Genomic DNA, 17,019 nt, shown 5'->3' with positions numbered 1-17,019 from the left:
GATAAGTGAACTATTATAAGTTAGTGTAGTGTATAGTTTTTAATTGAATTAAGAACGTTAGGGACCGTATTTATTAATTCACCCAACAAATAGAAATCGTATAAATAAATAAGAAAAATATTACAATAATATAAAAATATCAGTAGTCTCGTTATTTAATAGTTATTAGTGGGACGAAAGTTCAAGTAGTTGCTGACATATCCAATACGTTTTGTGTGATATTCCTGCGTCGTTAAAGTTCTGGAATGATGGGGAGTTTTGTAATTAAAATACAAATGTTTTTCTCAATTTTATTAACATGTAAAACGTCATACATTCCAAGCATTTCTGTTAAATCATTCAACAACAAAAGTGACTAGTATTGCTCACTAAAATCATGTTTTTTTTACAAATAAATAAATTCATATATATATACAGAACACTTCTATACATAAAACTATAATTGAGGCACAATAGTTATTACGATATACAGTATGCTCACTCGAATTTGTTTAAATTTATTCGTAGGATCTAAACTACCCAAAAACGATCATAAATTTTAAAAATTCGCGTTTACGATATGATAGAATTCAAAAAAAATTTTATTTCCCTAAAAGTATGTAAGAAATTATTGAAACTAAAAAAAATCACAAAAACTTTCTTGGTGTCGAAAGAATAAAATATCTTTTAGAATTTCTAGGAAGGGGCGTTGAAAAATTCGATCTCAAAATGTATTTGGGTGATTCCGTTCTAACTGTGATATTCAATGTCCTGTATTGTTTTTTTGTACTAGTCATTAATTAATAATCAATTAATAAAAATTTTGTGTTAATTGAATAATTCTTAAGATATTTAAACATTATTTTTATACAATATAACTTGCCACTTAAAGAAAACTTATACTACATCACTTGAATGTCAGTACCGTGTCATGTCCATTCCTAGAATTTACCGATAAATTATTAATTTTTTTTGTCGTAACAAATGATTTAAACTAATTACCTTATAAATTCTAATGTTTATGATCAAACTGAGGAAAATTGATGCACTTGTTGTTTAATATCTTAAGTTACAATGTCAGTACCGTGGATAAATGAGTCAGTACCGTGGAACTCAAAATCCGACATTTGTGTCTTGCTCGTGATACTTTGAAGTTGTAGTAAATTCCTCTTAGAGTTTTATTTTTACAGTAAAATAGATGAATAATATGCATAAAAAAGTTAGAAAAGTTAAATTTTAAAATCTTGAAATTTTGAATACAAAAAATCACAGTTAGAACGGAATCACCCATTTACCGATAGGTAAGTTTCGCGGGGGCTAATTCTAAAATGATGCGTACTCCCAACTAATTGTAGTGGACAAGAAATAATGATATTCCAATAGCAGCAAAACCAGAGCTGAATTAATTTAAAAGGATTATACTGAATTCAATACCACTACACCAACACTCATAATTACACTATCTGACGCGCGTTTCCATTACCAAATCATCATCTTCAGAGACACGCGTCAAACACTAGAATTTTGATTGTTGGTGTAGTAGTAGTATAAACAGTGTGTTTGAAATATGACCAACTTAACAGGATCTGGGGAGACTTTAATAAGCTTTAGTAAGGAGTGTGATCTTATATGTTACATAAGTTTCTAGAAACAAAAGAAAAAACAAAAACCAATGCGATAGATAAAATTGGTAGCGATTCAGAGGAAGAATCTCCAGCGATCTGTCAGTTGCTGTCATGGTAGTAAGAGGTGCTTCATCTATGAAGTAGATAATTCTCTAAGCCTCGCAACTCTTCACAAGTCAAGGAATTGAAGAGGACAGCTGATGACTTACGTAGACGGTGTGGTAGCTGAAATGACCTAGGATGAACGTGGTTATTAGGAAGAGCAGGGGAGAAAATAGATGAGCTCCCAGCATTGGAAGAAAACGTAACAACTATATAAGGAGCTCAGAATATTGGAAAGAACATAAGAAAGAAGAGGATCGTTGCAAATACAAATTGCCTCCGGATATCCTCTTAAAGAATAGGAAGAGCCGTCTCGCAAAAGATTAGGATTAGAATAGTAGATTAGGTTCGGTTCGATTAGATTAGGTTAAAGTTAGGTTAGGTAACATTAGGTTAGGTTGGGCTAGGTTAGGCCTTGTAAACAGACATAGTTCATAGGCAGTAAAGTAAGGAATAAACAAGAATGGGAAAATGCATACAGAGTTGAAGTTCAGAATCAGAAAAAATGGTTAAATCGGGTGTCTATAAAGATTGCTTCTCCAACAAATTCCCTTTCGACAAAAAAAAGGTTAGGTTGAAATAGGTTAGGTTGGGTTAGATTCAGTGAGGTTATGATAGATTACGTTTGATGAAATTAGCTTAGGTTACATTAAGTTACGCTTATGTAATAACAACTTGTGATCCTCCCGGCGTACGCAACTCCCAAAGATTTAGGAAGGAGGAGAGTGGTTTAGTGGGTGAGAGTCCCACACAAACTCACAGTATTAGCTTCCACGCCACCTCAGGGCCAAAAAAAAGGTTAGATTAAGTTAGGTTATAGAAGGTTGCGTTAGATTAAATTAAGTTTGTAAGATTAGATTAGGTTGAGTTCGATCGAAAATAGGATAACGTACAATTACGTTTTGATACTAATGAAAAAAAAGAGCTCAAGGGTAGAGACCACAGAGGTATTAATAGTAAAAGTGAATAGTAGGAATAATCAAGATAAATTAAGTTAGGTTAGGTTAGTACAGATAAACTCGATCTAGATTGATTGCCTGAGGTCCATTGTGGTATAGTAGAAGGAGGAGCATTTTTCCAACTTTCCCATAAAACGAGGAGGGTGTGAATGAGGTGTGAACCCTACACAATTCCAAAACAACTTTACAGACGAGCCTTGAATCAGACATTAAACTCCACCTCAAATCTAAAGGGAAAAAAGGTTAGAACAGATCAGGTTATGTTAGGTTAGGTTTTTATTTTTATTAACAGATTATTTCAAATGAAAACTTATAGAAAATTATGATGCACTAAAATATTACTCAATGTTATAGTCCCTTTTCCCCTTTAAAAATTTTAATCCTGGACCAAAGAGGAATTAAAATGATTCGCGTAATTTTCGCTACTACAAATTTTGAGATCGAATTTCTCAATTATTTTTGATCTATTTTTTCTTGTGAAGGAATTTGTGTGTCAAAATGGTTGTCAAAAAATATTTTTCCATCGACTCTGGAAAGTTTTCCTTTTAATTACTTGTGAAAGAAATACAAATAGTGAAATACAAGAGTGTTTATTTAAGAGAATTCTTTTTATAAACCCAAAAAAATGAATCAAATATTCGATATATAAATAAAAATCTTTCCGATCCATTTCCTGTTATTACATATATTTTTCCTACATTTTCTGAATCAGGAAATAAAAAATTATCAAAATCCAAAAAACGAATATGTTTCTAGCCTCAATTCTAAAACTAAAACGGAGATCACACCCAAGGAAGACAAGACGGCCCTTTACAATCAGCCCCATAAATAAACGGTAAGGAGTATCGTTTATAATGTCACTTTGGTCGAGGAGGAGGTTGAGGTGGTTGAGAAGAGATAGTCATTTGTCTGGACTGCATACTTCTACTGGGAATAGGAGGAGGTTTGCTAGAAGGTAACGACAATTGAGAATGAATCGTTTTAACGCCAGGTGGTGGAGCAGGCGGAGCTACACCCGGAGGTAACGCCGGTGGAGGATATTTCGGTGGACCTCCGATTGGTGTAACGGATCCTGGTTCGGGACTCGGCGGTGGAGGCACGGCGGTAAAGTGTGTCAATACAGGAGGAGCTTCTACCGGACTGGATACTTTTAGACTAGCAGTCATATCGAATTGCGATACGTCTACTGGTTTTTTGACGGTTTTAGACTTATCAGTTCCAGCGGCTACGTACGAAAAGACACACAATACCGAGTAACAGATTTGGTCAGCCTGAAAAATAGAGAATATATCGATAAATGTAAATAATATTATTATGGTATAAATAATTATTATGCAACAAAAAATTTCTTACTTTTTAATTCGGCGGCTAATTGTTGTGCCATGCAAATAGATAATATCCTGTGGAAATTATGCAAGATATGGCTAGCCTACAATCAACAAAAAAAATTCATGCAAACTAAAACATTAATGCAGGTGAAATTTGAAAAAAATGGCATGCCACCAAAGACGTTATAAAAATAAAACGTTTTATTTGAAAATCATCTGAATGGATCCGCCGATCGACATTCTCAGCGACATTATTTTTATGTAATTTCGAATGATGTTGCGGGTTGGGGACTCGAAATTTCGATCTTTTATTTGATCTTCATCAAGGCTAATAATATATTGTACATTATAACTCAAACATTGATGAAGATGAATAAATCAAAGAAAAATTGTGTAATTGGAAGTAAAACTAACCACTAAACTAGTTTGTCTAAATTTTTGTCTCATATACAGTTTGTCCTATTCATTTTTATACTGTTAAACTATCTAATTATTGTGTAACTTCCAAGTTCACAATTCTTTTTTACTTGTTCATCTTCATCAACGTTTGAGTTATAATATACAAAACATTTTTAGCCTCGATGAAGATCAAATAAAAGATCGAAACGTTGGCATTTTAAAAAATTTTTTGATAGTTTTCTTTTGATTCCTCCATTTGAAATTATATTCTAAGCAACAAAATTTCCGATTTGGAGATTTCGGAAGAATGACGCCCTGAAGACAATCCCTTACACGGGGTTATATTTTACGTTTAAGATTTGTTGATACCACTTATTCTGTCTGTTAAAAGAGCGCAAATTTCCAAATTCGCTGGTTGATGGTTGCAAATTAAAGAATGTTGAAATTTGATATGAATCCAACTTTTACCTTGATTGACTTTTGAATGAGTGAATGTATGAAAAAATTGTTGGAGAGCTTTTTTGTAGATCTCCAAATTTTTTATAAGAACTTTAGAGACAGAAGTTCAAATATCATTGAAATGTGAAATTGAAATTTGCGATTCGTCATCTTTGATAGCTCCAATTTGTACACTATTTTTTCGTCATTTCCAATAAAATTTTCAGTATATTAAATCAAACAAAAATTAATCGATTATTTTGTCTTGTGTTTATCTGTAGTCGCGGATTTCCGTCCTTCCTGCCAGCTCAGCGAACGCAGTCCCTTTTAGTAAATTTGTAGTCTACACTACTCCTGTTCCCTGACAAGTTTTCTCTAATATTTTCTCAAATTTTCTTCTTCTGTTTTCAAGAATTTATTGTAGAAAGTTATTACAGAAACAGTGAATAGAAGAAATTATGTCTTAACAAATTCATTAAAATTTCAATTTGGAAAAGAATTACACAAGAAAATATCATTTAAGGATCTAAACATACGACGGCTGTTTTTTTTTTCAACCTCCGATAGGCTATAAATAAAAGACAGTAATCAGTAATTTCATTACCAAAAGATTGGTAGTCATCTGAAACGACAGATTTGCGTCCTTAGTCCCCTTCATCATACACATCATTACGGCCATATTTAAGCTTTTGACACCATTCACGCACTTCACCATCAATCATGATCAATTCACACTTGGCGGTAGCATTAAAAATGGCGGACATGTTTAAGTGGCTGTAGCACAACGCCGACTGACGTCGAATGTCAACAATGGCGGAGTGTGTAGAGCGAGAGCTTCGCAGTCACCTACAGGGCATTTCCGACCTCTTCTGCACGGAGCGATCGGAGGTTGAAAAACAAAAGTACCTCGTTTTGTTTTCTAAATATAACATTTTCATTCAATTACCTAAAAGTCTATTGTATATTTATCAATTCATATTTTCAAATTATTCCGAAAAACAATTTTCGAAAGAAATTTATGGAAGTATCTAAAACGGCAGTGCTGAAAGCATCACCATATAAAATAAGTGCAAAGTCGTCTACTTTTAGATAAAGTCGATAAAGCCACTACTAGTATGAAATTGAAAGCCCAGAAGTGAAAAAGCGATGAATTTGAGAAATAAAGAAAATTCCGATAGACAAAATGAAACCAATAATTGTTTTACCTTCGTGAAAATATGATAACACAGTATGTAACGAGAAAAATGGGTACAATGAACGGTTAATATAAGAAATTATGTTATACTACTCACCATTGGTGACTTGTACTTTCTTTGGATAATATGTCGAGTTTTTGGATCTGTAAGACAGAAAAAAATGTTAATAAATAATTTATTCGTTATAATTAAACACCAAATATGTATTATTAACTTACTAAATTCTTCTATAACAAATATATTCGATTTCTGGGTGAAACATTTCCTTATGTGGACTATCCGTACGAAAAACTGTAAAATCAAAATCAAACTCAATTTTTTTGTCAAGAAATTTTCAAAATTCATGCTAGAACTCGTTAAAATTCAGTCGAAGTTTCAAATATAAATTGTTATAAACAAATAAAGCATAATATACATGCGCAAAAGCGATCGTGCTTAGAGCCTTAGGCAACTTTAGAGATGGTTTGATAATGTTGATATGATTCTACGTTTTTGTACCTAATTAGAGTGTATATGACGTGTATTAGTGTCGAAACGGTGTTTTAAAAAAAATTGTGCAACAATTTAAGTGTTTGTTACCATGCGGTAGGTCATCCGCAAAAATAAGCAGCTACGTTGGCTACAAATATGCGCAGCACTAATTTGTCTTGGTTCATTAATAATTTATATATAAAACTAAATTAGTGAGATAACCAAAAAAGGTTACACGACACGTTTTACGACAAAATCTATTCATTTATATAGGCTACTATTCAATAAAATATTTTTTTGTTAAGTAATTTCAGTATCATATTATCTAGATTATTTTTATCCGTTTCAACTTCATTTCAATTAATTAATAGCTACAAAAAACAGATTTATTATTTGATATAAATCCAGTGTTTTCAATTTTGTATTCTTCTTTTTACTTTACAATATCATAAATATTGTTTTCTACTTTTGAATATTGGCTTTTACATCGTTAATAGTTTTTTTTTTAATCTAGTCCACACCCACAATAAAAAAGAAGACGAAGAAGTTTGTTGAATTTCGTGATCAGCCATTTGCAACTACAATACGTAAAAAAATGACACATACGAAGAAAAACGTCGGGATTTCCACAATTATCAATGTGAATTGATAACAATCATTGCAATAAATTCCAAATGTTAGTAATTGAATAGTAGTACGTAAATTCGTTAGTTTAAAATATTTGGTTATCTGAGTTAAGTATCTTTATGAGGGTAAATGCAATTTTCAATATTTCATGGTAAAATCAATGGTTATCGTGATATTATGGTGATGAAAGTGTTTTATAGTGAAATTATGATAAGACGCCATATAATTATGGAATTTTCCAAGTTCTATATGAAATTAGTTGTGAGTAGTATTCAATTCTAGTGTGTAAAGATGATCTTATAAAACGTTTATGGAATTATATGAATAATAGTAATAGTAAAGTGAATAATTTCATATTGATCCCTTTATATATCAAAAAAATATTTTATCCAAAGTCAGTGGTTTATTCAGCTAAAATTAACGCAAGATTCAAATTTGCCGCCATTTATGCAGTAAAGTGTTGACAACACTAAAAAAATCAAATCGACAGCTGACAGTTTGGGGTTATTAAAAATGGAGCGTTACAGGATAAAACAAAATGTCTTCATTATTGAACAATATTTCAAAAATAATGAAAACTTGGCAAAAATATAGTAGGTTCTAGCAACGTCGAACGTAAAGAGATTCATTGAAAAATTCCGGGTCACAGGTTTAGAAATAAATCGTTCAAATGACAATATTGAAGCAATGCGTGAAAATGTCGATGAAATCCAGGAACGTCAATTCGACATCGTGGACAAGAATTTTGAAGTTCAAGAAGTTCTCTACGGCGTGTACCCACATTTCCATGCTTACTAATTTCAATCAACACAACAACTGAAGCCTGATGACCATGCACAGTGAAGTTTTTTGAATGGATTATTTAGCATCAACAAATGCTGATTTTTCACCTTTATCCGTTTGTTAATTGCCAAAATTGCCGCTTTTGGGGCTCTGAAAACCCACAAGTGATTGTCGAGAAATAAATGCAGCCACAATGTTTGAGGTGAATTTTGGACTGGAGACATACTTTTTTGAAAATGAGTCTGGTCAAGCAGTTACTGTTACTTTTGTAACACATGTGGCCAATTGTTTCAGTGACTAGAATTGGCCTCCTATATCGTGTGATTTAACACCATTAGATTTATTTTTGTGAGATTATTTGGAATCACGTAAGCGAGGCCACAACCACACGTTTATTAAAGGAAGATATTCAACGTTGCATTGACGAAATTCGGTAACATTTATGTACTTTATGATTCAATAAAAAATTACAATCAATAGACTGAAAACTGTGTTTTCTATGTAACTCAAATTTTGCGTTAATTTTGGGACACCAATTAGATGTCGATTCAATAAAATTCAAGCAGAAAAACTGATTGAATATTTAAAACGTGTCTGTTAAGGAAATCCGGTGCCGTTTGTGAACAAATCGGAAGGATGCAATAGCTGAAATCTACAGGAAAGCAACTAATCTAAACAAAGACTATCGACTAAGACTAACTATAAATAACTCTAGATTTATTTATGTATATACCTCAAAGTCCTGCAAGCAGCAGCAACGTATCGACGTGGACATATGGAGAGAGATAGAAAAAAATAATAATAAACAATTAGTACTGTACTTGACAAAAAAGGACCATCTCAAAAGTTCCTATTAAGCTAAGTTTTCTCAATAAGACAACTCCTGCCGAATATGTATCGGCAATAATGACCACTCAGTCGAACATTAAGTTGATAGAAATAGATAAAGGATGATATCAAAAACCAAACATTCAGCATTCAAGAAGATATACTTAAAATATTAATACAGCTAAAAGATCACATCTAGCAGCATGCAAAATAGAAAATCGCATGATAAACAAAACAAAAAAAATATGGTTCCATTTAAAGATTTATATTTTGTACTTAAAAAAAACTTCCTTCTAATGACATATTCATGCTTGTCACTTTCATTTCCACAGCACGTGAAATCAAACTATTTTGTAGTCGTCTTGATTACCAAAAACCAATATTTCACTTCAACTTTATCCAGATACCTCACAAATCCTATTTAATTGACGTATTAGCAAAATAATAAATCCTCTCATGTTAATTTGATCCCATCTTGTATTTTTCAAAGGGCTAATTCTACATTAGTGATCCAAAGCCTTATCAAATGACTGTACTTCTACCTCGTACCAACATAATCCCAGTTCTACGAAGACAATTTATAATTAAAAATGATTCTATACTGGCGGATTAAAATATATACCGGAATTTTTGAATAAACGTGCAAAAAATTTTGTGCACTGGATGTTAAACTGGTTTATTACGAAGCGTAGAGATCAGCAGCGATCATATAACCTCGCTTTTTAGTTTACTTATAGCCAATAGCCAAAGAGATGTACCAGTGTCTGTTTTGCAACGCATCATTATTCGTTGTTTGGTCAAAATTTCGAAAATTACCTGTGGAATTCGGGGATGAGTACCTCTCAAATACAATAGAGTATGAATATTGTTTGCTTTCCGAAAAGGCCGAAAAGTTATGGTAATGATTCATGAACGGCTCAATAACCACAAAACTCCATCCAGAAGGATGCCAAGACTTCTGAATTTTGAGCAGAAATCAACACACTTGGAAGTTTGTTCGCATCTCCTATGAACAGAAAGAAGATTTTCCCTATGGACGAAACTTGGACACAGGACTATATTCCGGAGAGTAAACACGCGTTATACTGTGTTTTGAGACATGAAAGGAGTCATTGCGGTGGATTTTTCCACTGAACAACGAACGATAAACGCGAAGTATTATAATAACCTTCTAAAAAACACGTTCAAATCTTTCTACAAATAAAAACGACGCTATATTCCAATCCGTAGTGAGATATTGCCTCAAGACACGTACACCCTCCTTCTAGTCCCGATTTATCGCCATGTGACTTTCATTTCTTTGATTAATTGAAATAGTCACTTGGCGGGCTACGATTCGAAAGCAATGTTGGTGTTGAATCCTTCGTGATTATTTACGTGAGAAACCGAGAAGTTTTTACGAAAAAAGCTTTCGGATGCTTCCGGAGAGGTGGCATCTAGAAAAATTGCAAAATTCCAGCTCTTTTAACTGAATAAGTTTTTTAAAGCAAAATTTCGGCTTATATTTCAGACGCCCTCGTATTTATGAGCCCCATCTATGACAATTAGTGAAATCCAGCGGCAAAATATGCCAAGTATTTGGATAAAAAAGTTTCCTTTGAAAAGTAACGGTGGAAAAAATAATTTATTAGTAAGAATCAAGACAAAAAAAACTTTTCCTGCATTTCCAAAAACGATGTAAACAAAATAAACTTTTTTTCACAAATCAAAAATCTTGAATGAACCAAGTGCAGTATCCATTAATCTATATTAGAGATATTTTAACTAATTCATCATACAGTGTGGCCCAAAGTAAAAAATTAAGATTCACTTTTTAGGAACCGAACGTTAAATTGTTATTTGGAAAGTTCTTTACAAGAATTTATATAAATTTCTGCAGCTTCGATAAAATCAACAAGATTGTCAGAAAGAGTGCGTGAAAAAAAATTACAAAAAGCATGAATATGTCGAAATATATTTCATTTCAAATATCACTATAAATGTTTCTCCCAAAGTATCTTGTCATTTTAATGATACCATATACTCATAATTTGAAACTTTTATATTAATTAACGTTTCTAAGATATGGTGTATATTTTCTGTTGAAAGCATAAATTTGGCAAAACTGGTGATAGTCACAAGTCTGTATGAAGGTGTTTTTTGCGCGTTGTAATTCATACATTGTGTATTTAGTGACAATTATTGTGTTGGATCATTCAAGCTCACAAAATTTGAGTGTAAAAATTTCAACAAATGATTCCAAAAAAGTTGATATTTTGAAATAAAAAAGAACAAATTATCTGAGCCCAGTATCTGTATATCTCAAACAATACTAATAATTTGTGCGTTTTTATTTCAAACCATCAACTTTTTTGGACTCATTCGCAGGAATTTGACGCATACTGAGATTTTGTGCTATTGACATAAAGTTGGCAGCACTTGTGACAGCCCAGAGACTGTATGACGCTGCTTGATGCGCAATAGCATTGTGATTCATATATGCATATATTCAAAAAATGCAGTGACATTTATTCTGTTTAATTATTTTATTTTATGATGCTATGGCACATCAAGTATCGTCATACAGACTCTGGGCTGTCAGCTGTCACTATCGCCGCCAACTTTATGTCATTTCAGTATGCGTCAAATTTCTGCCACTGAATTCAAAAAAGAAAAAAGTTGATAGTTTGAAATAAAAAAGCACAAATTATTGTCTGAGATATTGAATTATAAAACAAGATAATTGAAATGATTAAATAGAATAAATGTCACTGCATTTTTTGAAAATAGACATACATGAATCACAAAGCTATGGCGAATCAAGCATCGTCATACAGACACTGGGCTATCAACAGTGCTGCCAACTTTCAACAGATGTTATACACACGGTTTTTATTAAATTATATAAAAAACAACAATTTGACATTAGAAATTAGAACAATCAAATTGCTTCCATGAGTGGTATCATTATGGCATAGGAAGTATGTTATAAGGATAATCAAAAATATGTAGGGGTAAAAAAAATTAACAGAAATTCAGATAAAGGAGAACTATCGATATTGATGATTTCTAAATAGAAGTTTGCGTTGAGGATCTCTTCAATCGTAGCCTCGGATTGTTTCCAAGATCATATATGAATTAAACCACAATATTTAAACAATTATTATCATTAGGCTCCTGAATATTAATCATATAAAAGAAAATTCACTTTAAACGTCGAACTATCTAGAATTTTAAAGCTTCAGGATGGTATATAAATGAATTTATAATATGAATTATTTAGTAAATTATACCATGTATACTAAAGAAACTACTAGGTAATTATTTACCCCAGAATAGGTATTTTTGATAATATAGAAGTATTGAGAAAAAAAAAAGTATCAATTTGGACCATAGTTAGAAAGTGGAGGTTACAACCCAGAATTTTAAAATCGATACTACAATTTGTATGCTGGAAAATAATAGCACAATTATTAATCAAGACAAACACATTCAAATGTCATTTTTTTCTATAAACTTCTGAACACTTCATTAATATACTGTTTGATTTTAGATATACGTGAGATATGAAAAAAAACTTTGTTACCCAATCGATTATATGTTGAAAGAAAAATGAAAATAAAGCGACCGAGCGAGTGGCAAGAGCAAATAGGAAAGTTTGAGTGGTCCTTGCAAACAAATGCACATTAGCGCATCAAACGACACGTAACAAAATTTAACAAAAACCATGAAAATCAAAATACGGAGTGTACTTTAATCTTCATATTTTTCACGACATATTAAATGATAAAATTGGTGCTCATAGATGTTATTTATATAAAAAAACACTATTATTATAATAAATATTTAAAAAAAATCACTGTCGTCATCAAAATATGTTTCAAAAATTAATATTAAAATAGAAAAATCCTAAAATCAATATGGTCTATCAATAAAAACAAATAAAAAAGGTCTAAGAACTAATAAGTTCAAGTATTATAAAATTTTCAGTAAACTCATGATCATTTTACATTTTTTTAATTATTATTCGCAAAAATTGTTAATATATTTATGTATTTTTACATTTTTTTTAATGTTGCTCTAATCAATGAGCACCAAATTCTAAAAACAACAATATAATTATTACTACGAATGATATAGTGAAACTGTACAAATACCTTGCTGTTTGCAAAAAGTAACCCTACTCCTTCCATGCAAACCTGCAATAAACCGCCCTCCCCGGTACTCATATCCTGAACAGGAAACTCCCCTCCCAATTCAGGAGCAGTACCTGCAACACCTCCTTTTTCCATTGCATCTTTTATACAGTAATAGAGCTGCTTACACTAAAAAATATATTTAATTTCGTGATAACACATGATTTTGTTCTTGGTATATGATGGGCTGAAACGACATGTACGAGGATGGTCCCAGAAGTTCCTGGTCCAACAAAGAAAACACACAAATTTCAGAAAAAAATGCTTTTCCCAGCTATTAACTGAATACATTTCCTCTCAATTGTTGGAAAATCTTTGACCTTCGAATCATTTTTAAGTCTGGGAACAAAAAATAATCCCAGAGGTCTAAATCTGACGAATGGGGTGCATGACGTAGCAGGTCAAACTTGAATTCATTAATTTTGACCATTGCATTAACTAATATGTGAGCTGATGCATTGTCTTGATGAAACAACACTTTTTTCTTGGTCAAATGCGGCCGATTTGCTTGATTTCTTTGCTCAAACGTTGCAATAAAGATTATCCCACGCTCATCCCAAAAAAAACTTGACTTGATGACTTGACCTGCAGCTGGAACGATCTTGCCTTCTTTAAAGCTTTATTTTGTATGTGTGACCCACGTTTCGACCCAAACGCTCGATGGAAACGACGCTGTCTTTGTTCCGTTGTGACATTGTGAGCAAACGCGGCACCCATCCTGTACACATCTTTCTCATGTCTAAATTTTCAGTTAATTCGTTGACTATTGATGGCTGCCAAATACTAAACAGCCTGGTGTCTTCAAATTTGAAACATATGCTGTATAGATTGTATATTCTTCAATATAGTGGTATTTTTCAAGGCAACAACCGCCATCTCTAGGTCAGGCTAGGTACTGTTGGCACCATCCTCGTAGAGGGGCACTTATATCAATTTTTACGAAGATATCTGTTGAAATAGCGAAAATTTTATTGTATTTCTACGACGTCAACACAATTAGTAAAACGGAAAACCTCGATAATGATTTACATAAATTTTTCTGGAATAAATATCAATATTTTGAGGAAACGGGAAAAGCATATAAACATTCTTGATTCGAGGAGTTTCCATTATATTTTATCACAGTAATTTTGTCGAAGGAACCATCTGTATGTTTATTTGTTACTATCACATAATCCTGATCAGGCCTTCTGGGACGATCGTCGTATATTGAAAACTACAAATATATATTTTTTTAATTTGTATAGAAAGGATCCTTCAATCCAAATGTTTTCAGTTGCCTACGATTTTCAGTTATTTCGGAAGTTGATCCCTAATTTAGTTTTTTTTTTAAGAGAACTACCCTAATATTATACCATATGCCTAGTGGGTTTGTCAAAAATATTAATTCGAATTAGGAGTGAAATATATAACATAAGACCCTGAACACCCAGTAAATATTATTTTATATTATTTTTAAAATACTTCATGTATATTTGCGAGATAAAACAGTATATCTGTAAGGATTAATCCTAGTTCTGCCTAGATATGTATTATGTACAGAAGAGGGTTAAAAGTTACCCTAAATTTTTGTTGAATGGCATGTATATCACAATATTACAGTTATGGGATATAAGTATATATGTATATTCGGATACCATGGACATCGCGACCCAAAATAACTATTTTATCCCATTTCTATCTACGATACTAGGAGACACAGTGTTTTCAGCTGATCTAGTAATCCCAATCCTTTTATAAATTTCAGGTTGTGGGATGGCTGTAACTGCCACAGATTTTCGTTTTTTATTTCATACACTCCCAGGTGTAGAGCTTCAAGAGAGGTTTCGTGCACTGCGCAACTGAATCTACACGCTGCATTATCTGATAAGTCTAGATGTTCATCGAGACTATCATATCCCTACAAGACTCCTAGTATTATTCGTAGGTTGATGTTGCCCACGTAGATACATTCAGTAGATCTTCTCTGGTTATAGTTTCCCAGGAGAGCCTTCACTCCCTGTAGATTATTCCAGTTACTGATTTTACTCCTATCTACATTCTTTTTAATGCTTTCTCCATTGTTTTGTAGCTGATACCACAGAAGGGCTAAGACCCTATGAAGTGTTTGTCTGCACTTACTTTAACAAGTCTGTCAGCTATTTCGTTCCTCTCCACTCCAATCCATAGCAATGTAACTTTATTTTTCTTGCCTTACTCGTTTAAATTGTCCACGCATTCTCAAACTATTTTGGATTTTATGATTATGAAGCTTAGAGCAGGACAGGATGATGTCCTGATTGCGATAGTTTCTATCTAGATTGAACTGGACCCATTTCCACTTCCAGAATGTTTGGTTCTATGCTCGTACACTCCTATTCTAATTTTGTTTTAGAGCAATCCTTTCACCATTTAATAATATTTCTGCTCAGTTCTCGTCTGGTGTTCTGATCCCGCTTGCTTCTACAGCTTAGTATTGAAATTTATTCACAAAGCTTAACTTTTTTGGGATTTCTTCCTTAAGCATGAAGGTGGGAGATTTAGTATCACTTCTAGTGCAGCTGTTGGGCATGATCTCATCACCTGGTTACATGGTAGAGTTATGATAAAGGGTGCTATTGCTTCTGGTGCAAAATCACCTTTAGTCTTCATCATAAGTTCCAAAAATGCCCAATTGAGAATATGTGGGACATTTACATCTTCCTCAAACACGATGGCTTCTTGCCATGAGATAAGAGGTGGTATGGAAGAAGAAACTATTGAACAACTCACCATGACTATGCCTGGAGGGTTGTGGAAGTGGAGAAGCTTTATCCCATTACTGAATTTATGAGCAAAAATTTATATTTAGATCATCAAATCGTATATAACAAATAATACTAAATGAAAATAATGTTTTCTGAGTATATTTAATAATATTGATAATAAAAAGTTGATTAGAACTAAAAATTACTTTCAAATATTCAATCAAAGCCATTTAAAAAAATTTCTAATGTAATTAAAATTCATATTTTTTCACAACCCTCGTATACAACTGAAAAAGTGCAATATTGTATTCCAGATTTTAGCACATGCAGAACTTTTTATCAAAAATAACTTTATCCAAAATACAAAATTTAAAACATACCTTTTTTGTATAATATTTATGTAGCTGCGTCTGTTGACCATTCCTCCTCCAAAGACACAGAACTTTATTTTTGGGACTGTACGTCATATTTACCAATCTTTCGAACCACCATCGTTCTATAATAACACCATTAACTGACCTTAATACTAGACCGTCATCCCTCACTTCCATAAACCTAAACAAAAATTTAAATTGAAGAACATTTATTCATAAAAACTTTTTTTTAGCTTTGGTTTAGTCAATATCGAGTCCAATACTAAATAAATTCAAAAAAATTGTACTGTACAGTGAAAACCTGGGCAACACAACAAGCACTTTTCAGAAATATATGCAATTGGAAAATGTGCGTAGTTCAATCTAGAAAGGAATTATCACAAACAGGAGACCATCATCATTCAAAATAGTTTGGGAATGCCTGGACAACCTAAAAGAGCTAGACAACAAGAATGAAGTTTTCCTTCAATACAATCCAGGACACACAGGAGTGGAAGGAAACGAAATATCTGAGAGACTCGCTAAAATAACGCCAGATAATCCCTTCATTGGACCTGAACACCTTTGTGATATAAGCTACAGAACAATAGAAAAAGCACCGTAAAATACTGGGACAACTTTCAGAGGCTTAAAGAGGCAAAAACTCTTTTGGGAAACTATAACCAGAAAAAATCTGCTGAATGTATCAAACTAAGTATAGCAGGAATCCTGTCGGGACGCTGCCATGTCGACTCAATGGACATTCGAAGATCCTAAACTTAACAGAAAAGACACCATGCAGATTGTTTTGCGCAGAGGACGAAGCTTCTATCCACATTCTCTCGGAGTGTGATACACTACAAAACTCCAGAGCACTACACTGGGAGAATATGAAAGAGAAGACGAAGATCTCTACTTGCTAAAGCAATCCCACACTTTCTAAGAGAGAAGAAGATCTCCAGCAAGAAAATATAGATCCTTTGGATCACGGTATCGTAGTACACTAATATAAAAATAGATACAACAACGT

The 17,019-nt window shown here is 32.7% G+C and overlaps 1 protein-coding gene across 6 annotated transcripts in view; it reads right to left on the bottom strand.

The window, feature by feature from the left end:
• Nucleotides 1–276: 276 nt before the first annotated feature.
• LOC130893988 (MAP kinase-activating death domain protein) overlaps nt 277–17,019 on the bottom strand; it is a 40,387-nt gene continuing 23,644 nt past the window's right edge. For 5 of the 6 annotated variants that reach the window (XM_057800459.1, XM_057800462.1, XM_057800464.1 and 2 more), the window contains 5 exons: nt 16,017–16,191; nt 12,872–13,039; nt 6,245–6,317; nt 6,123–6,169; nt 277–3,936 (listed from right to left, as the gene is read on the bottom strand). In XM_057800459.1, coding sequence (XP_057656442.1) covers nt 3,523–3,936; nt 6,123–6,169; nt 6,245–6,317; nt 12,872–13,039; nt 16,017–16,191 — 877 coding nt within the window. In that variant the 3' untranslated portion in view covers nt 277–3,522. Of the gene's footprint in view, nt 3,937–4,018; nt 4,095–6,122; nt 6,170–6,244; nt 6,318–12,871; nt 13,040–16,016; nt 16,192–17,019 lie in introns of all 6 variants that reach the window. The other variant, XM_057800465.1, reaches the window with a different exon arrangement.

The sequence above is a fragment of the Diorhabda carinulata genome, chromosome 5 (genome assembly GCF_026250575.1).
Source record: "Diorhabda carinulata isolate Delta chromosome 5, icDioCari1.1, whole genome shotgun sequence".
NCBI classification, from domain to species: domain Eukaryota; kingdom Metazoa; phylum Arthropoda; class Insecta; order Coleoptera; family Chrysomelidae; genus Diorhabda; species Diorhabda carinulata.
Note: the sequence above shows the minus strand (reverse complement) of the source record. Positions and strands in the feature narration are given on the sequence as shown.